Source organism: Nipponia nippon, unplaced genomic scaffold (assembly GCF_047370975.1).
Source record: "Nipponia nippon isolate SJK-2023a ecotype South Korea unplaced genomic scaffold, ASM4737097v1 scaffold_7, whole genome shotgun sequence".
Taxonomy (NCBI): Eukaryota; Metazoa; Chordata; class Aves; order Pelecaniformes; family Threskiornithidae; genus Nipponia; species Nipponia nippon.
The window spans coordinates 17,945,969-17,969,159 of NW_028262391.1; the positions used below are offsets into that span (position 1 = coordinate 17,945,969).

The window sequence follows — 23,191 nt, forward strand, 5'->3', positions numbered from 1 at the left end:
TGCTATAAGGATAATACCTAGAGAGAGAATATCACCGCCTTTAGCTAATTGAAGTGAATCTTCCTCATATATCGAATCTTAACACACATCTGGAACCACAGCAAATCCCAGATTTGAGTCAATCAAAACAGTTGCAATATTGTTTATTGCAATATGATCCTGGAATGTAGTTAACATTCTGACCAGGAGCTGCAATGCAATTAGGCACAATTACCAACTTAAATGACATGCAGCAGGGGGAAGTAGAAAGAAATAGAGATCAAATATTAAAAGCAAGTTCTCAAGTATAAGACAGGCTATGCAAAAATCATATGGGAGTGAACAGTTCTGTAATGGCACAGAGACAGCTGAGGAGGCCCTTCCGTCCAGAAGCGATATGTGGGGTTTTTTTTCATTTTAGTTAACACCGTGGAAATGAAAACGGGGATTCATTTTTATGTGAATACAGGAATAAGAATAGACTAGCATGTGGTGAAGCCAAAAAACTTGACTAGCATTACTAGAAGTATGCCAAAGGGGCCATTTTTTTTTCCCCCACATGCTTTCATTTTTTGCTCTGGCAAAGATGCCTCTGAGTGCAGCATGAAACTAACAACTGAACAGCCCACATTTTAATAAACTACCACCCACACTTAGGTTGTCCATCCCCACATGCTTTCTCTGTGTTAATTTGCTTTCAACAGCAACTTTCTCCAGTTGTTTTTTTCTTCATCTGTAGTGCAAATTTAAAGAGTCTTCCTCCATGCAAAATTTGCTTGTGTTTAATTATTTCTTACCTGAATAAGAGTGCTGTGTCCCCTCAGTAGATATTGCTGATGTTCCTCCAATTGCTGTAATACCTTGCTTTTTGTTTATTGATTTTCGGAAAGATTTGCTAACATCTTTACTTTTCAACTCCTGAATTATCTGGAATAACAGAGAGCATTTTGTGATTGAGCATACCTTCAAATAACTAAGTGTTAACTCATGTAAGTACTCTAGAGTCAGTAATTAACCTGAATGCCTTTCTTTGGTATTTACATTAACTTTTGTTCAAGAAAAAAAAAAAAATTACTGTATGGGTAAAACTAGTTTAAATCTCCTCATGAAGCTCGCATACTGGATATCTAATATATTATTTCTCAGTGAGTACCTCAAGTGCTACCTTTATTAAGCCATGATATCTAAAAAAGTAGATATGCACCAATCTACACAGTTTTTTCCACAGATATTTTGGTAAACTGAAGAAAACACTAAAGAAAACACCAAAAAAATACACATTTTCAATGACTATAGCCTATTTCTTCCATTTAATTCATCATATGCTTTACAGTAAAAGGTTACTACATGACAGTTACACATGCCCTTAAGCAAGCTGATGCCATTTTCTACCTGCCTGCAACGTGAACCACATTGGATATACTGATATGTCCTAAATTTGTCCAAATACTGTAGAGGTCTCAAAACTGACAATGAAGTATAAGTAACAGATACAGTTCAATAACCGAATGCAAATATTTGCATGTCACCTATGAACCATTGCAAATTAGAATCTTGGAAAGAAAGATCAATAACTAGTTCAACAAGCAACCTGCTGCAATTAGCAGCAGTATTCTAAATTCAAAGAAAAAAACCTAATCATCCCCAAACACACACACAAACCAACAGCCTGAAAAGTTTTTGCTTCTCTTAAATAAAGCACACTAGCCAGTGATCAACATTAAAAAGAGTCTAGACCTTTCAAATTTGTTCACTAAAGGTGAACCTCACTCCCAGTAAAAAATAGCCTTTAGTATAGAGATGATGCATAGTAGCACAAGCATTAGTTTATCACTAAAAGAATTCAGAGGCTGGTATCTAATTATCTACTCTTTTGTCAGGGAAGGGCTGACCCAGCAGTTCCTGAAACATGTAGTCCATCCCCTCATGTTTGAGGAAATAGAAAGTAGGACTTACTGAAACTACTGTGCTCTCACATGCTGCCCAAATGAGATCTACTAAATTAAACGGGAGAGCGAAATATAAAGACTGGAAAATAATTACATAGGATATTGTAAATTGTCACAGAAAACTTTCCCAATCTCAAAATATTAGTTATTTGTATCAAAATAGTACTTAGTTGTACCACTTAATTCAGTTTTCTATCCTAGTTCTCAACAGATATCAGACAGTATAGAAACATCTAAAGGGATGTCTTACAGAGACAAATTCTTCAAAGTTGATTCTTCCATCCTTGTTGCTATCTGTCACTGCAATGATTTTTTCTGCAATCTCCCGGACTTTGTATCCAGGCAAGGGCAGACTTGCTTCTTTAAACAGATCTTGAAGCTCATAATCACTGACATACCCACTGTTGTCAATATCTGTAAAATGAAAGCACAAGTTGGTTTTATATTTATGTAAAGAACCATTTATAGTAACTGTTGAGAATAAATAAAGTGTGAGAAATGCAGTTCTAGGAGACGAGTATTTCTTCTGACATAGATAAGGAAGCATGAAGGAATACTCGTGGATTAGAGGCACAACTGGCTCAGAGTTGTGCCATCTCGTTATGTATTTTCTCAGGAACTATCTTATAAAGCCCAAAGCACAGCTATAACAAGACGGCACATTTGTAAATAGCAAAGTTTAAGCTTTTTTTTAAGACTCTCAACAAAATTCTCTATAAACCTTCAAGTGAAAGGGAGATCAATTATTATATTCCTACTGTTCATATTATACCATTTGCAATCGGTAAGCTCAAATCTGATGCAAGTTGTTACTAGAAGAGCACACTTAAACAAGAAAAACTACTTACACAAGAACTCTACCTGACTCTGCATTTTGTTTCTTATCCTAGTATCTGATAGACATTTTCTGTTCTTCAAAACTTTTGGTGTGGTTAGGCTTACCTGTGAAGAATAAATCTGGGATGATCTGTATCTGTTTATTAAAGGTGACCTTCCTTAATCTATTAACTAGCTCTGTTGGGAGCAATTTGTACTGCCACCTTCACTTACACTTGGCTCCCAAGACCACATGTCAGGAATGTCCATGCACAGCAAAGCATCAGAATGCTTTGTTCAACAAGAGGTATGGTATAGCTCCACAATTGTGGAAAGAAATGAATGGCTGTATCACATAAAAATAAATTAAGAAAAAATGGGTATAATTTGTGTTACTCATGATGCATAATGCAGCAGCACAGAAGAAATCATAAAAATCCCCTTTGTACTTCCACCTTAGGCAAATCTGTGTGCAGAAAGCTGCCTTGAATTTTTCTCTTAGTATAATAAAGCACCATTTTACAAACCTATAATGTTTTTATCCAATGTAATGCATAAATGAATCAAACATTAACTGTTCCTGTTTTTTTTTATATCTATGTGTATTTCCATATATATGTACACAGATATCTATGCAAACAGAATTTGATAATGCCCACTAAAATAGCGTTACCTGTACCTGTAGTGCAATGCCTATGCAATGGAGGGAAGTACTTTTAAAAGCAGGAAAGCTATAGTCCATACACAGTATAGATGAAGCTCAATCAAATACAAGAAATCATATCCAGCATAACTAGTGCTGGACATAATGCCTATCATTTTATATATTTAATGCTAATATTTTCCATGTTTGACAACAATTTTCAGTCTCTTTCACAATCATATTAAAGCTCTCAAAAAATATAAATTAAGAGTATTTTCCCAGTTCTGCAAATGATGCATCTAAGACAAGTAATTTAAGAGAATGCCACAAGCAACACGAGTCAGAAACAGAAGCAAAATGATGTGGCCACTTTTCTGACTTGTCAAGGTGCTCCCGTTTTTGTTTTTTTCGTTTACTAGTTAAAAAAACCTCTCTTCATATTGTCTCTAGTATCAGAACTCAGCCAACAATACCAGAGTGGATGAATATGCATCACATTACAGAAGGGCAAGCAGAGAAACATGCTTTCATCTCTAGCCATAACTGATTGCTATACAGTAATTTCCCTGTAATCCATACTACACTATGTAGCTTCTGTACAGCTTCATAAGAAGGCCACATCACTGCTGACGAAAAGCTAAAAACATCTGTTAAAAAATATCTTTTTGTGTTTTTGATACTACCAACAATTCACAAATCACTACACAGGCAAACTTGATGTATGCATATGTATTAATCCATCCACTGTCTGGCTTGCAGACAGGTAACAACACACGTAATAACAGGGATGGTCTAAAAAGCAGAGGACATGCTCACGAGCTCACTCAGATTACCAGCTATTTTATTTCTCTAGGTTCATCTTTCACTGAGGGTAAGTTTCCATGATGACAAGCAGGGAGTTAAATACACACCTTTTCTCTCAGTTTACCAATATAGCTGCAAGCATTTTATCCATAAAGACATTAGAAACATAAAAATGAAAAAAGAAAAGAGCTAAATGATGCTACATTTTTATATTTCAGAAAGCATAATACAGTAAGGAAGAAAATGCTTTTCAGTGAGTAGGAGCAGTACAGACAATTCTTAGAGCAGAAACATGAAAACATGCAGGAAGGGAAGTGAGAAAAAGAAGGAATGTAGATGGTGAAAACCAAACAAATAGAAAAGCTGTCAGACAACACCAGGGAGTATCTACCTACCCTAACACCTCCCAGTAGATTGATACATGTATACAGTGTTCTTTTCTTTGGTCTGTCTTTCCAGCTCCTGGAGGCTATAGACTTTTTGAGCTACAGACTATGTCAAGATGATTGTTTAATAGCAACTCATGAATTACTTTCCATGGATGTATCTTATTCCTTTAGCATTTCTACTCTTTTTTGGTCTCAACAACATCCCGAGTCAATGGGTTCATGGTTTTATCATTTGTCATGAAGAAAAGTTACTTATTTTTATTTTTAGCTTTCTGACTCTCTACTGGGCATCACGTGATACCAGTATTGACAGAAACTGAATAATTCCCTCTTCGCCTTTTCCATACTACTCATGGTCTTACACATCTCTAACATGCAGCTTCCCAATAATCTGTTTACCAAGCTGGAGACTCCTAATATTTAAGACTTCTTGCCTAAAGCGACCCTGGTCCCCCATTATGAATGATTACAAATATGTTTGTTTGATTTGCTGAGCTTCACAGTTACACATCACTCCCACAGAACTGCAGCAAACAAGAAATAAAGCAGATGTGAACTTCAACATTCACAACAGTTTTGCAATCTGGAAATAAGGGTTACTTGATATACAGTTTCTCACTCTTTCTATTTACGCTCTGATTAATCTGCAAACGTCCTGTCAAGCATACAAAATTGTGCAGTTATTTATTAACATCCGCTAGCTACAAAAGCACGATCAAAAAACCTCCAAGTTTAGCTTACTCAAAATGTAAAATCTGATCCAATAAACGAAAAGAGAAATTACTAGTTCACCAAAGCATGCAAGTAAAGCAAAACCAAAGTGTCAGTAATCTAACATGAAAATATATTTAACAATTGAACTTTAATTATTTTTTTCCAGATTTAAGGAGTTCAAAAAAACTGAACTTTGAGACCTATTGTGCTGCATATAAAATGGCACAAATAATGCAACTGCCCAGCAAGAAAATGTATCTGTTTTCATTGCTGAAGTTGAAAGAAATGAATAAACACACATAGTTTCAGTAAAAGTAAGGGGTTTTATGTAAACGTTCTTATTTTCTTAGATGTTACCGGTAACATAGAAGGGAAACACGGCCCTGTCAAAACAAAGTGACCCATAAAGATTTCTTCCACAAATCCTACACAGCTCTGCAATGTTAATGGCATCCTTACTATTTTCTTATTTAAAAACATACCTATTTTACTGAATGCTTCTCTTAGTTCTTCAAGCTCTTCACGAGAGATAGTAGTTATGTTGTTTTCCATCTTTGAACAGCAAGAAGTGTTGTCCTCAATTGCTTATACCTAGTAATAAACAGGAAATACATAAGGCTTTAATTCCAAGTGTGTTCCGATACAAGTTACTGACCTTTTCGATACAAGGTACCGGACCTGAATGACATTTCCAAGCCTGGCACACTTAAAACATCACAAACAACACTTTAAAGTACATCAAACACCTAGCAATTCTTTTCACTGTAATAGTGACTGAGAATTCACAATAGGAGCACCTGTTTTCATACACTGGATGTTTTCATTTGCATAGAATAAGCACTGACCAACAATCTACCTCCATTGCTTGAGTGGTTTTCCAACATTAAAATCACGACCTTACATTTCAACAAACAATTTTTATAAAAACTAATTTCTAAGTGCAATGCAGTATCGTTGCCAATCAGCGTTTAGTGCTAGGATCTAGTCCTGCCAAGCACTGAGTGCTCCAACATTGGAACAGTCATAAACCTCAGTGGGACACTTTCAGGTACCTGTTTACCATCCGTGGGTGAACACTGATGAGCCTTTCCACAGCTGCTGCAGAAGTCACCACCTCCTGACGCTTAGTCCACCCTTCTGACAAGCCTGGTGTCTCACAGCATTGTCAGAGCCAAATAAAGGCTTTTACTGAGCGCAAAGATCAGAGTCTCAATGTGAATCTACTTTCTCTACCCAACTCCATAAAAAAGCCAAAACAGAAGCCACCTTCGCAAGGGCTGATAAACCCCCATGACAGATCCTCACCCGTTTCCTCTTATTGAAGCTTTACTACAACAGAATGATTCAGACCTTTGTTAGTAAGTGCAAGTTTGTAAAGAAGTCACACACACTTGTCTCAATACGCGTGCTTCTATTTGCATTTGCCATTTTCCACCGTGCGCATGCCATTGGCGCACACGAGGTAAGCCTACGCAGCACCCATCTGTGTGTGCGAAGCTCTGAGCAGCACTTGGCTGGAGGGAGCGCAATGTGCTACAGGTGGTGCTGTGCCTACCATAAAGTAGAAGTTTTGTCTTTGCTTCTACTTTATAAGCCAAAAGTGACAAAAATCTGCCTTACATTAGTATTTTCATCAAAGTTGTCCTATACTTGTGTACGTTTTCCCTTCTGGTTTTGTTGCTTCTGGTTCAGTGCTTTTGCTTGAGAGCAAGAAAAATACTCCTGTAATGGCCAGGTTATTATTTGCTCGTAATAATTATATTCAGATCTGCTATACTCAGCTGCTTCTCCCCCTAAAATCATGCATATCAACAGAACTGTACTATTCCCCACTGGATGAGACACTGGAAGGGGAAATGGGAAGACCTGAATTCAACACTTGGTTTTCCCAGGGACCTTCTGGATGCCCTTGGGCAAGGCTGTACCTTTCTTTCCCACCTTTGTATGTCCTGGCTAAGTAGGTGACAAACTTTCCCAGTGCAGGGACTGCCCCATAACTAGATGGTCACACAATGCCTGAGACAACAGGATCTCTTCTAAGGACTGCTGTAAGACTGTAATAATGGAATCAGAATTTGGTTCAGAATAAAGGAGGTTAAACATTATCAATCTGAATTTCTGTTAGAAAATAATTTCTTCCCTATTCCAGCTGTGTCAGTTTTCTTTCAATCCTTCACAATCTGACAATGAGAAAAAATAGAAATGAAGCAATCGCACGGGTCACCCGCACACGAGAGAAGAGGCCGCAGGGCACCACATCAGCCGTGGTTCCTGGGGGATCGTGCCAAGAAGTCAGACATTTCCTGGAGGTTTACTAAGGAGCGCATACAATACCGCTGATGTGAGTTATATATACCTACTCTACTGTGAAAAGAATTTTAATACAAAATAAATTAGCTGTGGTCAGCCACAAACAGGTGTAACATTGCCTCTCTGCATTAACCACTGAAGTGTCTGTCTCCCGATTGCAGCATTGTAAGCAGTGACGTCACTACTGGAGATTATTTCACTGAGAAAGATATCACACTGCTGTATTAGCGATGTCAAAGCCTGACATATTCTACAACTGGGCGGAATGTTTGTTTATGACAAATTGGCTCTCCCTGCCTACCTGTGAAATGAGACCAAACGAGAAGTACAGCACAACCTGTTTGTTTGCATGGCGTTCACAGGTTGCCCACCTTTGCTTGGAGAGCAAAAAGCAAAGGGTCAGCCTTTCTTTCCTCTGTAGCTACCTCCAGTTACACAGAAAGTGGAGATTCCCACTGTATGCAATGCCTAAGGCTGTCAATATTCTAATATACTCATATTTACACAGTATCTTTCAGGAAAAAAAGGAGACAACTTGACAAAAAATCCCACCCAAAACAAAGAAAAACCCCATCTGGATTAAAAATTTACTTGCAAATATTAAATTATTAAGAAACATAGTTATTCAATATATTTGGATACTATGTTGGAAAGCATGTCACTGGATAGAGATTCAGGTAGCTAGAAATCAGAACTTGACCAGGATATTGGGATTGACAATTTTACTCAAGCCTACCAATCCAAAGCTATGTATTATGGCATTCCTCCTCACATTATTTTTGCCTTTTGTTGAAGCCGGAATGATAAACTTTTCATCATTTATATTGATATTTTATTTATATAAGAGTTATTAAATGAAAAACTCGGCTTTTTAGAGATCTTTCTCAACTGTAACTATGCACACGTTTAGATTGCTGGGCAGTTTTCAACAGGATGGTTTTGATTCCCTCAACAGCATTTTCATAAATGCAAAGTAAGTTTTTACCTTTGATTTTCTAATACAATAGGCAATGGGACAATCTTTTTGCTACTGTTTTTGCTGCTGGTAAGAGAACTCTGTATGGGAGAGAATAAACTATACTATACTATGAAGTACTTACTAAGAATTCTTGATCTGTTTGTAATGAAAAAAATGCAGGAAATGCTGGAAAGGTCTTTAGAGCTAAAAAAGAAATGCTGAACGAGGTATCCTACATGTAGTTAAAGCTGTATGCATATTGACACCAGCAACTCATGAGCTAGCAATAAGTAGCCGCCAACTTTTTTCAAAATACTATTTTTAAATAAACAAAGCAACTATTTGTTCAAAATACTATAAAATACCATGACTTAGTTTTAAAGAACACTTTTTACACTTTTTATTTTTCTCGTTTGTTTGTTGCTTTTTTTTTTTTTTTTAATCTTTGGGGTTTATGTTTTGAAATTTGTGCTTATCTGAAACCATCAGAGTTAGACATTTCCTTCAAAAAGAAAATTACTTGGAAGTTAAGATGCTCATGTAACAAACTTCAACTGGGGGTCAGGGTTTGAAGGAAAACAAATAACATGAGATGTGGTGAAACCTTCTAAGACAGCAACTGTATTGCCGGACCATTCAAGAAAATCGAAGAAAGTTTGTGTCACAACAGTATGTGACTACTGTCTCAAAATACAAAAGTAAAAATATTTATTTGGATCCTATCTGCAGCATAAGCATTTATTTACCTACACTTACACTGCTGTGCAAGATAGAGAAAAAACAAGTTATGTGCACTATGCAACTGATTCTCAGCTCAGCAAATGTTTCTGGTTCTTTTAAGGTAGTAGTTTACTTTTCTTCCATGATGCTATTTAAAGTTTCCATAGTAATTTAGTTTTCTTCCATGATGCTATATAAAAAGAGTTCTTAAACAACAGTGGGTTATTTTAATGAGATCCTGTCTACTTTACTCGGGTTAAAACTTTCCTGTCTTCACTGGGACTGCTTCTGTGGGTCACACAGGATATGGCCTTAAGGGTGGGTGGTGAGTTAAGTCTTTTTCCTTCATGTCACTCGATCTTATTTAAGTACTAAAATCCTACTCATCCACTTTGCTAAGCTTACTAGCAGCATGTATCAGTCTTCATACTCAAAAGAAAAAAAACCCTAAAATATATATTCAGAAAAAATGACCTTACACACAGATGTTTCTGGAAGTGCAAGTACCTTGATTGGAAACCTGATGTGGCAATTAAAAATAAAGAAATAATGAACTGTGGAAAAATTGGGGAAAAAAATGAAACATTTAAATCCAAATTACTAAGGAAATTTAAAGAACTCTGAAGCTGCAAAAAGACAAAAGACAGTCCTCTGAAACACAGAAACAGCATGTCAGATAAGTGAAATATTTAGCCACACAGGTGCAAGAGACAACACCACTTCCGTCATACTGTTAATGTTTTTAACTATTTACCATTACCATGAGTCAGATTTTATCAAAAACAATTTCTGCAAAGTTGCAATGCAATTACTTTCACTCCTCCCCTTTTATGATTTATAATTTAGATTTTCCATCATATTCTATTTCAGAAAATAGCAATCTGATTTCCAAAGACATTGATTACTTCAGTAACGCAGTAGAAACATCTGTTCTTGAATGAAGCAGATAAATAAAGCTAATACCTCTGCTCTAAAGAGACAGTCTTAAATACCCTATTATATAATTACAGGGTAAATTAGCTGGTCAATTAAATGGCAGAAGTGCTGCAATCATGGTTCTGGCATTCAGGAGAGATCTAGTTTGAGCAAGCAGAGGCAACACCTAAACTAGTCAGACATTTCAGACAATTTCAATATAGAAACAGATACCTTCTATCTCAACTAATAAATACCTTGCACACACAGATTTATCACCACCCAAGACAGTCCACAGGCAATTCTGACAAGATTTAATATTAAACCTCCAAAGGTACATGCCTACTGGAACTAGGACTACCTGCTGAAAGATATATTCGATTACAGAGAACACATTTCTCTGTATTCTGGTAGTGTTCATGCCACAGATTTTTCTGTAGTCTCTGCTCACATTAAACCATCTCCTGCTGCCCCAGGACAGGGTAGGTACAAACACTGTTTTTATGCTGAGAAACTGCCTTTGACCCTCTTTTAAGTCCTCGCCAATATGCTTAACCTGAACTGACAATATTCATCTACCCCTAGCCTGCCTTCTACACCTGGAAGGCTTTTTGTATCTAAAGACAATTCACTGGAGTCTCCTGGAAACATTCCACATCCAACATTAATACAGATGCAAACTACTGTTGATGCTATCGTGGTATTTCTTTGTGTGCAGAGGAGTATCTGTGGCTGAGCAACCATGAAGGATAAAGCAAGCAGGCCTAACAACCATTCCTGCCACTTTTTTGACCCGTTATCAAAGCTGTCAGAAAAAACAGAGCAGTTAATTGGCAATCAGGCCCAACAGTTTTCTCCACCCCTGCAGGCAATTGGCAATTTCTTTACCAGCTCTTCATTTCAAATTCTATTTGCCTTGTTTCCACAGGCAGCTGTTTCCGCAATGACAACGGACATTACAAATGCTGACTCAAGAGCTTATTTTCTTTTGTTGCTGTTCTTTTTGTCTGGCATTAGAGAAAGAAGTCTTGATTGCAGAATACAGTCCTCTAAACATAGAAAGAAAGAATCTAATATACCTGTAGAATGATGAGCACTGGGTCTTATAAAGACAGAAGATACAAAAATAGATCCACTCCTAATGCAGCAAAGAGGATGCTTGTAAACCTTTAAAACAGGAGAGCACCGAGAGGTCAAAGTAATTAGCTATATAAATACATATACCTGCATATATAAAAGAATAAAAAAGATACTGCAACTGCTGAAGCACATTGCTAATTTTTGAAAGAAGAGGCAGAGTATAATTATGGTATCAGGTACAGTTATCAACAGAGTAGTATGAAGTGGAAAGTTCTTAGAATATCATACACTCAGTCTGAAGCTTCACTACCTGAAAGAGTCAGAGGGGTATGTTTCTCAGCCTGGGCTCATAAACATGACTGGATACATTTATGACTATCAAAAGTATATAATTACTAGAAGTTAGAGGATAACAATGAAGAAATGTTATGCTTCAAACATATAAACTGATAATCCATGGAATTTTCCTCAGTCTATGTACAGTGTTACACAGTGAACAAGGTAGAATTTAAGAGGGAAAAATAGGTATTTTTTTAACTTCTTCCAAAACTGTATGCACTGATCTTTGCTAGAGGAAGACTATCAAACCAGAATGATAAATTTTGTGCCCATGAAATATGTATCTTATGTAAGGAACACTAGAAGATTTACACTGAAGTTAATTATTCACTCCACAGGATTTATTCAACATAGTACAGTAACTCTGGTGAATAATAAAATCAACATTTTCCACTATGCCTTTAAGATAAACATGGGTGACTCAAGAATAAGCAGTAAAACAATAAGCTGAGATACCTAACTGTTATGGTCATGGGCCTGTTCTGACTTCACTTATCATGGTACAAGTACAGAATAATTTCATGAGGCTTAAGTCAAGATGAAGAGCAATTCTATTATAAAGCAGATACATGTTTACTTCAGAAAGATACCTTTTCATCCAAACAAAATGCCTCCAGCTTCCTTTGGCTGCTGAGTATACAGAATAGCCATGCAAATTCATCAACAGTATCAGTTTCATGTAGTTTCCTTCACATGCATCATTCAAGAGGATCTCCGACTGCCCGTGCTTTGCATTGTTGCATTCAGCACTCCTAATAAAAACATCAATGGAAACCTTACCTATGCCAGAAGGACCACTTCTAGGAAAGCAATTTTGAAAAAATGCTAGTGCATGCAGAGTTCATAGAAGTACCTCTCCTAACTAAAACATTCTGCAAACCTAACCTGTTTACAGTTTAGCTACACCAACACTTTGGGCTAAATTTGCCCAAAGTGATTATCTCAGACCATGTGTGACCTGTTCTGGTTTGGTTAATTAGTTATTTTCCCAAGAGTACTACAAGTTTCACCTGCCCGTGCCCTGCACAGGGCTGGGAATGTTTTATCCCCTTTGTTCTGGAACAGGGACATGAAATCTGTCTACCTCATATCCACCAGAAAAGCGATGCCTGCTCATCCAACATTAACCGAGATGTTGCCCAGTTTCTAAAACTCATAAAATTCCTGCTTAAATCTGTTGTGTCGAAGATTCTTTGAGGCTGTACTCTTCCATTTTATTTGCACTAAGCATGCTGTAGTCTAGAATAGCAGGTGGTATGCAAGAATTTGCCTCTGCCATTGCTCCTTGCAGCTGCCAAGAGAAGGCACAGCACCTTGCCCTCCAGTTCCAAGGGCCAAGGGAAAAGGAGGGAAGCGAACTCTAGTCTTCCAGGTCCCACAACAGATCACAGGCCACTGCTCCACTTCTCCTCATCTCATTTGCTTTAATACGACAAGCTGTGGTATTAACAAGCGTGTCATCAAGAGCAAATCGGAAATAGTGACATTCTCTGTGAAACCAGGATGTGGACGTGATACAAGTCAATACCACTAGCCCTGCAGAGCTGTGTGCACGAGTTACTGCCTTCAAGCTGTGTTTTCTTATGTTTATAAATACAGTCATTCATAACACACTAGTTGTGGTTAGATCACTTCTGCAAGTAACACAGAACAGCAAGGAAGTTAAATTTGTGTATTTCTGCAATACAGTGCATCCTGGGCTCCCTACCTGTTAGCAAACCATTTGCAGATGGAAAAAAAATATATGCACAAAGCTGCTTCCATGCAACAAGTAGCTTATCCTTAGGACTTGAGAATACCAGGCAAATCAGTATTGGAAATATAGAAACAAGATTTTTCTCATAGATCTCTTGATAAAAGACAACACTTCTGTTTTTCAGAATACAAAATCAGACTGTCTGCAAAAACAATATGCCCCTTAATCTGAAGCAAAATCATCGCAGTTTTGAAATGAGCTTTACGTTTTACTTGATGAAAACTTCAAGATTAAGTATTCTGAACTATCTTCTTATTTTATGTAATTTAAATATAACATATTAGCTTTCCAATAAATTAGGGAGTACATAATCAAAGTATACAATATAAAATACTAAACAGTGGTGCCATAATAAGCAAAAAATTAAGGGACACAAAAATAAAGCTCCCCTACAGAATCTCTAACATGGTTAAATTCAAAGAACTCTGATGCAAAGTAAAGGTTGGAGACAGTGCATCTGCTAGAGTGGCACTTGTTCTCAGTTTTATTATGCACAACCTTTGCCCTGATGAAAGTTCAATAACAGCACACACATGGTATCCAAGCTCTGTCAAGAGAAGTGCAGACACATAATGAAAATGAAAGCACAGTAGGAATTTGAATACACTCAAACCATAAATCTTAATTACGTTTTATGCTATCTCAACATCTTTCATGACCAATTTCAAGTGTTTTAAATATTTGTTTAATTCCTCAACAACATAAATATTTAATCAGGAAAAAGAACACAAAAGGCATAAGGACTTAATGTTTAACATAAACATACCAACCATCCAGTAAGAGACTGTGTCCACTAAAAAGTGCTTTCAGAACTCCTTGCAAATAAAAGCAGCTTATGTTCTCATGGAAATGAAATAGAATAAACAAGAATAGAGTTGCTATAATCTACAGTAGAAAATGATGGTCCTATTATGCCCTTTAAAGACATTTGAGCCTACTACTTGCAGGCAAACAGCTTGGAGACAGAGCTGAAGGTACACAAGTTTAAATGCCTGTGTGACTTCAGCAGCTAGGAAGATGTGCCACCAACCTATAGCAATTCAGCTCTAAAACACCCTAATCAAACCTTATGGTTGGTCTAAAGAAGATTAGTTACTTTTGCATTCAGGTACAGAACATCTTCCAGAGGCTCACAATGCACCTTATCAGATATTACCACAGCAGAGGTACTAGAGTTATTAAGGACAAGTTTTTCAGTTGTGTTCCAGCAATTTCAACTGGAGTCAGCTGAATTTGTGGATTTTCAGCATCTCTAATAATCATGCCCTAAATAAATTAGTGAAAAACTTTAGAAACAGATAACTCAAGTACAATGCAGCTGCAATGATACTCCTTCCAAGAGAGAGAGAAGCAGCTCTTGTTTACTGCTGCTATAGAAATGCAAGTGTTAGTGTAAACAGAAAGGTTCCTCAAGGTCTCAGTTCCATAGTTCATTACACACCCGGAAATTAATAGACACGCTCGCTAACATTTTAATTTTACAATAAGAAACTCTTGCAGCCACTAATAAAACCTACACGTCAGTAATGGCACACAAGGACAGGAAAGAAGAGGCAAAAACAGTGGTAGGAGAAGTGGGACTAGGGAATTCCCTTGGGAGACATGAGATCATGCAGAAGACCTTCCCTTTGTTGAGCAAACCCTAGAACAAGTGCCTCCTCTAGCCTATTAGAAAATGTACATTTGTAGAAACCACTAGGATTGTAATAGATGTGATCTTTGTGGGTGTGGTATTAACCTTCCCAGTGCAAATCATTTTAGTATTGCTTTAGCTTCCACCATACTGTCCAGAGTCTAGAATAATTTTTACCTTTTACTGATACAGTTAAAACTAGTGCTCACAAAGGAAACTCACAAGTCCTGGTATAAAACTCATGAAACTTGCAGCCCATTTCTGAGAGCTGTGGCTTACACCTGAGACACTCATTTTTACCTCCGTGCTTCAGATACATAACATAATTACAATCAGGTCTGCTTCTATTCAAAATTAAAGTCACATGTATTTGAAGTGAAAAAATTTATTCACATTAAGCATGAATATGTTCTCCTTAGACAGCTCAAGAACGCTATCAAGCCTGTCCACTGTAACTCAAAATAATAATGGTAACAGAAGTGAAGCAACCCCATCATCTCATCTTTTTATCCAAGAAGCGAAAGTTGAGTTTTTGAATATAAATTAAACGTTTAAAGGCACTGTCCTGAAAGCAAAAAATCTTGCTTTTCCATTTTACACATGGCAATGTCTGTACTCAAGTAATCCATGATTGCAGAGCTACATTAAAATTAATTAGCAAGGTACTAACAGTTAGAGTGGAGCTCAGGACAGATTAAGCTGACTTGGTGGAAGAAACTTCTTTACAAGTGTAAAAACCATAATGTTCACACTGGTCCAGGAAGCATTTGACTGAGCCTTGAACAGAAACCAGATTTGTCTTTCTTTCAACAAGCTTAATCAACTTAATATAGTTTCATTTTATATGACCTTTTCTTATCTCCTCTCACCAGCAATATCATTTGCCCTCCGGATGGATCATCTGATACTCTCCAAAAATCAGTTTATTATACTGAAACCTATGTCCCATGCCAACTAGTCATTTGACTTCCCTGTACACAAATGTGCTAGACCCTCCTTCCTGAAGAACTTCTGCAAGTCCCCATCAAGCACCTCTTCTGCTCTTCCTATTCTACAAGGCTACCCTCGCCTCACTGACCTCGTGCCCATATCTGCCATCTTTACCCATATGAAAGTCTTTGCTCACGTATCATTTCTGAATGCATCCACCCAGTGATCAGGCAAATGCAGTCTCTGGAAGGCCAGAGTTGGCAAGGATCATGCTTTCCAATTAGCACTGGAAGCCGGTGCCTTGGATGCTGCCACCAAAGGCAACGAAAAAATACAGGCTGAACTAACACTACAGCACAGGGTGCCAAACCCAGAAATTGTAGCACGATGAATGCTTACTAAGGTCAAAGCACCATAGCAGTTTTACCATGCAAATGCATGTTAGATGGAAAGAGCCTATCATTAACATATAGAAAATTTGGTGAGAAACTAGGAAACAGTTTGTGATAAAACCCATTTGATTACCAGTCACTGTTCTGAAGAACAGAATTATTTTTTAACTCCAAACTTGGTTTCTCTGTGACATTTCATTAAAGCAAGCCACACTAAAATATAAATGGAAAGGCTATACTCATAAAAGCAAGTTCATTCAGGCACTCCATCCTCAAGTCATTCTTTTGTGCCTAGGCTGACATTACATATCAAGTTTACAACAGCAAAAGGGATTGAGTTAAAAGACACACCAGCAAAATGATACTTAATCTCTTTCTTTCTCTGTCTAGGTTTATGCACATCCAGCTTTGGTTAGCATGCAACTACAATGACAAATAAAAATTGCATTACTTTTACAGTAAATTCTCATATAAATATTCTCTGATATATATCTTAATTAGGAAACAAATACTGAAATTCTTATTGAAACATTTGCAGCAATAAGAATTCTGTCTGCGTGCACAGCAAAATTCATGCTTAGCGCTCATGATGTGTTGACAGGACCCTCATTTAACAGAGGGGCTTTCTGGGTATTGATAGAACCCAAACTTCTCAAAAACAATCGTAAGTCAGACCCTAACCAACTGAAAAAAACATGAAATGTCAAACAGTTTTAAAATTACTCATATGGAATGACATCTGCCTTCTGTTTTCAGATACTTCACATTATTGTCAGATTATTTTTTCAAGTTTTTCTCTGTAAATGGAAGGATTAGAAATTTGTTTTAAAATTAAACAGATCCTCACAATTTCTCAACTCCACAAACTGACTTTTGAGAGCATCTTCAATTCTTACGGAAAGGTCACTCAAATTATGAGAACTGACAATATTGTGGAAATCACTGACTCACCATCTTCTGGTCTGTCTCTAAAGTACAATTTAAATAGTATGTCTCTAAAAGTGACAGTGCTGTTAAAGTCAAGTAGTTGAAATGTTATCTCCACCTCAGTATTTATAGTAAGGAAACAAAAGTAATCAGAAACATTAAAATACAACAAATAGCACAGCTGTTCACTACCTACCAGCTTCTAACACAGCAATTATTATTACCAATTTCACAGTCAAAATTCTGCTGCTGCTATTAGCAAATTACAATTTCACATTACGTGCTTCACAGTTTTTCCAGAGTTTGCTGGATTTTGCATTCCATCTACTACAATCAAAATCTACTCACCTTCAGCTGTTTAATCTGTTACAATATCACTGATATTTTTACAATATCTTTTGCAAGGCTATCAGTTTTTGTCCCAAGACTCTATTTCTTCCCAATTCGGTGCTGCTTGAGAGGTAGGACATACTGTACTTGGTGTTCTTTGCTAAGGAATTTATCCCTCTATGTCACTCATAACATCAGAAAAATATCTTTTTCTTAAGCCAACTAGAACATTATGAACCATTTTTCTCTTCTCCAAGCGTGAAAATAACATTTACTTAGCACATAATTTAAAAAGCAAAACAATGAACAAAGCTATCAGTGAACAAATAGACTAAGAAGCAAAAGGGGAGGGAGATCTTAAAACAGTGCAACTGCAACACTCCAGAAAACTACTGCCTTTATCTTTCTATGTGCCCGCTCACTGGTAGTCTGAAGTAGGAAACCTGCGGTTGCTACAAATACTAGAACTCCAGCAGAGCACCACAGGCTAGCTCTTAGTAATGAACTTTGTTTTAAGGTCACCCCAGAAGTTAATCATGTGAAGATCATTAAGAGTAACAACAGAAATGCACATTCATTCTCCTGCTCTCAGCAATTCAATTTACATACACATATTCTTCATATTCTAGCTAATTGCAATTACTAAATAGTACCAAATAGATGTGTGTTACCATAGTATTTTTCAGTTTTCATTAATTATCAGATGGCAGTATGGCCTTCTGTCACCTGCTAATTCCTCATTCAACTCTACATGGTTCAAAAGATTATTAGAAGATTAGACTGATCAGCTACTATACCACAAGCAAGCCAGGATTTTCTGTCATGGAAAATTCATAGGTTATTTTTGTTTTTCTTTTTTCATTGGTCAAGCTAGAGGAAAAAGGAGGGTCTTCTACAATACACAGCAAAAGCAACTGGCAGCATTTCAAAACCATCCAGTGTCTGCAGAGTCCACAGATGCATAAATGCTACCCATTTGCCAGTTCATAGCCTTAAGGAGCTATGTTTGCTACAGTGTTGAGGATAAAAGGAGCACATTAGTAAATCTGAATAACTAAAACTAAATAGAGTATTGTTTGTAGCTTCTAAACCAGACGACAATCTGGGGCACACATGAAGTTCATTTGCTGGTAGTTCTTAATAATTAGGCCAGAAGAAAACAGCTACAGTTGTTCTTGACAACTGTCATTTTTAACCATATTTTGAAGAGGAAAAAGAAAGAAATTTCTGAGCAAATTTTTTGTAACTAAATTATTGAAAACCTCAGCCTTAGGATTCATGTGATTAGGAGAGAGTTTTCATTTAAGAATATGAAGTTGTTTCTGATGCTTAGGTGAAAACTTACCATCTTTCTTACAAACATCAGAAATCAAGATTAAAAAAACTTCATAAAGATCTTGGGTTTAGGCAAATTCTTTGATTTTTTTTTTTTTTTAAAATAGTTTGAGCTGGCAACATGAGCAGACATCCCTAAGCATTTAAATCATACATTGCAACTATGCAAAACAATGCATAAGAATGTGCATGATTTTATTAACTAGAAATTTTGTTTCCTTTTTTCAAGTATCATAAAACCATTCATCTGACAAAATAGTGCTAGGCTAAAAGTGATTGCTCTGGCATGACAAATAACTAGTTTCATGCTGCTATCAAGCCTCTCTTGGAAGCAGCTTTAGTAGGAAGTGATCAAACCACCTTGCACATGCTGAAGCAGCCAACTGGGAGGTTTGAGTTTCAGGCAGAATGGATAGTCTCAAAGATTTTGGAGGGAGTATACACATTCATTTTAATTTTCTTTTGTTTAAATCTCTATTAAAAAAGAAGATTGCATTCCCTTTTAATACCGTCTTTATGCAAAAGCTCGATCAGCCTGACAAATATAGCATTACCAAACTACAAGAGGCAACTGAAATTTTGCCAGGCTTAATTCTATTAGAATGACTGAAAAAAAAAAAAGTTGGAGTAATTCCCATGTACAGTATGGAAACTTCCACTTTGCAATGGCGTACTCATGTGTACATTTTAGTTAATGCTGATCAAGTTATATTTTACTTTATTCAAAACATTACAGAGTTCCCAACACTGTAGCTACACAGAATATATATTTTCCATATATGTTTAGCAATATGTATCTGGAGACGTGTAGTAATAGCAGAACAATGAAATCCCTTTGGAAAGATCAAAGATATATAAATATCAATGATTAAGATGAACAAGATACCAGTTTTTAGAAGGACTGAACTAGTGAAGTAGTTATCTGTGGATACAACTCTAAGCACATGATAACTCTCTTTTAAATCAATGGAATTATTGGTAAGATTTAAATTTACTTATGTGCTATAACATTTTGCTGATTTGGGATGTGAAAAAAAATTCTGCCCCATACAATTAAATTGCTCATACAGGTGATGACAAGTAAAGCAAAATATATCTTTATATTCAGCTATGAATTGTTTTGTCACTAAATACATCATGTTGCCTAAGGGGAAAAAAACCAGATTTAGAATCAGAGTCAAGTCCTGACGCCAACTATATCACTGGCAAAATCCACGCTAGTTTCAACTAAATATATCTTGATTCTATAAATCAAGTTTGGAAGCACTAGACACATTGCAGAAGTAAAACGGCTCAATGGAAAAGGAGAATTTCATACTACTTGCTATCAGCCTACCTTTAGGATATGAAAGAACAGAATCTAGTTTCCCTTTCTCATAAGGGGATAAAGCAGTGCAAAGAGAAATGGTAGGACATGTGGAAACAAAATGGAAGAAAGGGAGACATGGAGCTAGAAGAGGAGCTTGATAAATCAGCAAGACGAAAACATTCCAAACTATACAAATTTTGGAAAACAAAAACCTGTAAGGGAACATCCGGTTTGAAAAGAAACAGCTAGCTCCTGGAGCTCACACAGAGACAAATCCTTTAAATTAGCATTCAAGTAAATATAATCTTCCTGATAACATATCGCCTAATATTTCAGCTTTACTACACGTCAATGTTTTTAATCAGTCCATTCTACCAATGATTATTAACAAGATGAAAGGATGAATACACTAAGTGAATTAAACTGGGTAATACTGGATCCAGCATTAATTTTTTTTGCTAGTGCCTATTATTATTAAGGAAACATCTGCAAGAGAGCCCTGAAAGTGGGTTGATAATCCTTTTCCCACCAAAAGCACGCATGTAGAAGCACGCAATCTGCTTTATGCATAATTTATTTCTGAGGCTTAGGAATACCAGTCTCACTGATGAGCTATTGTGATGTACTGCCTTCATTCTCTTTGGACACCTGTATGTAATAGCAGTAACTAAGCACACAACCCCACATAAAAATCTAGAAAATCATCAAGTAATTTGCATTTAGAAGTACCAAAACAAATAATAAGTTATTTAATAAGGTCATGACTGACATTTAGTATTCCCTGCATGTGACCAGCTGAATCAAAGCTGAAATAATGTAATTAGTAATTTTATCACAAACATAATACACTGGAGAATAGAGCAGTCACCCTTACTGTTTCATTTTGCAGCCCTTTTTTAAAGGTGTAGCAACAGTGATGCTTAAAAATCCCTTAATAAAGTGGCAGTACATGACTGTAATGCAGAACTAGTTCTATCAGTAACCTGGAACTCCTGATCCATATTGAACTTGATCTGACTAATGCCAGTTGTTGTTTTCACTGTTAATATCCCTTTGCATATCACAATATGACCACTGGTTAACAGTTTTCTCAGTGAATGTCAAGGCTGAAATGAGCTAGTGAGACAATATCTTACACAGAAGATCTTAAAACCTGGGTTTTAGATTCAAAAGCATTTGCAGTTGCTTAGCTAGCTATCTTTTCCCAGTACTACATTTACAATTTATTGTTTCCTTATTGTCTGGCACAGTACAGTGAAGCCTTCTCTAGTAATAAACTTGCTTGCTAGGATCAGATTCTTTTACTCCCTGGTACTCCTGTTCTACATTTATTTAGTCCCTTTATGTAGACCTAGTGATTTTTGGAGTTTTTATGGCAACAGTTATCATAGATGGGAAGCATTTCACACATGGTGAACGCTATGAAAATATTTAATTACCGCAATAAGAAGGGTTGCAACTAAACGTTACACGCAGACTTCACGTGAAGTGTTAAATGCAAGGGTACGGGTACAATCTTTTTAGTTTAGGTATTCCCATATTATATGCTGTTGAGGTCATGTCCACTCCACTGACAATCCTCACAGAGTAGTAAAAGCTCCAAGTACTGGGAAAATACTTAATCTGGTCAAGGGGTTGAGCACACCCGTCACACCAAGGAACATACGCTCCTCCAAAAGATAATGAATATTGTTCCAACATATATAGGTCTAATTTATTTGACTTCTAAAAAAAAAAAAAAAAAAAAAAGAGGGTAAAAGGACAAAAACCACGAATCCCCTTTCTCCCTCCTCCATTGCGTTGGTTTCTAAAGTATGCCATGGAATGAGGAAAACTGACATTTAGGAGAACTTCTATTAATATTCCCATGCATAAACTCTATTCTAGTCTTAATCAGTATAGAACACAGAACCAGATGGAAATTATTTCTTCTCACATTAAATCTCTCTCAGAAAACAACAATTTTCCACTATGAAAATTGTAGCTAGTATAGTTATTCAGATTTTCACTGAAGAAATATTTTAATAAAAGAACCTATGTAATTACAACAGCCAGAACTTTCAAAGGGCATTTTAAATTAAAACACTGCACAGTTTTCTCCTAGCATGACTAGTACAGAGTTTTGCACTTTATTAAAGGATTTTTAAGCATCACTGTTGCTACAAGTTTAAAAAAAAAAATTCCAGAGCCAATTAAACCATGGAAAAGTTTCTCCCAAGAAATCATTATGACAGCTACATTCTTTAGTTCTGGATTTTTTTTATTTTCAAAATCAGCATTTAAGATTCTGAAAATTTTGCCTTAGGGAACTAGATTCCAGGCATATTAATCTCATTCAAAAATTAGCAACTCAAAAAGTCTTGATGTTGTACCACTGATCCTGGTAGTAAATACATTTCTGTGAGTTTCTTCCACAGCTACTAGCCTCAAGAATAATCTTTTCTAGAAATACTACAAAGCAAGAAACAAGTAACAAAAAGGTATATACAGGCAACTATTTTTAATAGTAGTAGTTGTAGATAAGCAAAACATAGTCATTGCTACCATATAAATAATAATGCCAGGTTCCAAAAGAATGTATAATCTAACACGCTATCTCTCCAAACTACTCAAATGTTTAACTTTACATCATCAATAATCTTAAGTATGTAAGCAGGTTTATTCATATAAAAAAAACGTGGAAAAATGCTTGCAGGACTAGGACCTGTCTAGATTACACATAGAAATAAAAGACATGAGAAAAGCAGATTTTAATGTTTTATATTTTCTTTCCTCAGCTTTTTCCTCTTTTGCCTGTTAGTTTTTGCTTAGTAGTTGAATGTACATATTCTGCTTTTAGGTTGCTGGCTTGCCTGTGGTTCTTACCACCATTTGCCACCCGCTTCAAATTTTTTTTCTTTTTTTTTTTTTTAAATCATCAAATCAATATTCTAGACAAAATAGAATTTTAATCTGTGCCCCTT

The 23,191-nt window shown here is 36.4% G+C and overlaps 1 protein-coding gene across 4 annotated transcripts in view; it reads right to left on the minus strand.

Annotated features, from left to right (window-relative positions):
• The window catches only part of PLS1 (plastin 1), a 48,286-nt gene that overhangs the window by 21,414 nt on the left and 3,681 nt on the right, over positions 1-23,191 (minus strand). For 2 of the 4 annotated variants that reach the window (XM_087739316.1, XM_087739314.1), the window contains exons 2-4: positions 5,777-5,885; positions 2,179-2,342; positions 777-906 (exon numbers count right to left, since the gene is read on the minus strand). In XM_087739316.1, coding sequence (XP_087595442.1) covers positions 777-906; positions 2,179-2,342; positions 5,777-5,846 — 364 coding nt within the window. In that variant the 5' untranslated portion in view covers positions 5,847-5,885. Of the gene's footprint in view, positions 1-776; positions 907-2,178; positions 2,343-5,776; positions 5,886-12,206; positions 12,307-17,602; positions 17,623-23,191 lie in introns of those variants that run through there. The other 2 variants (XM_087739317.1, XM_087739315.1) reach the window with 2 other exon arrangements.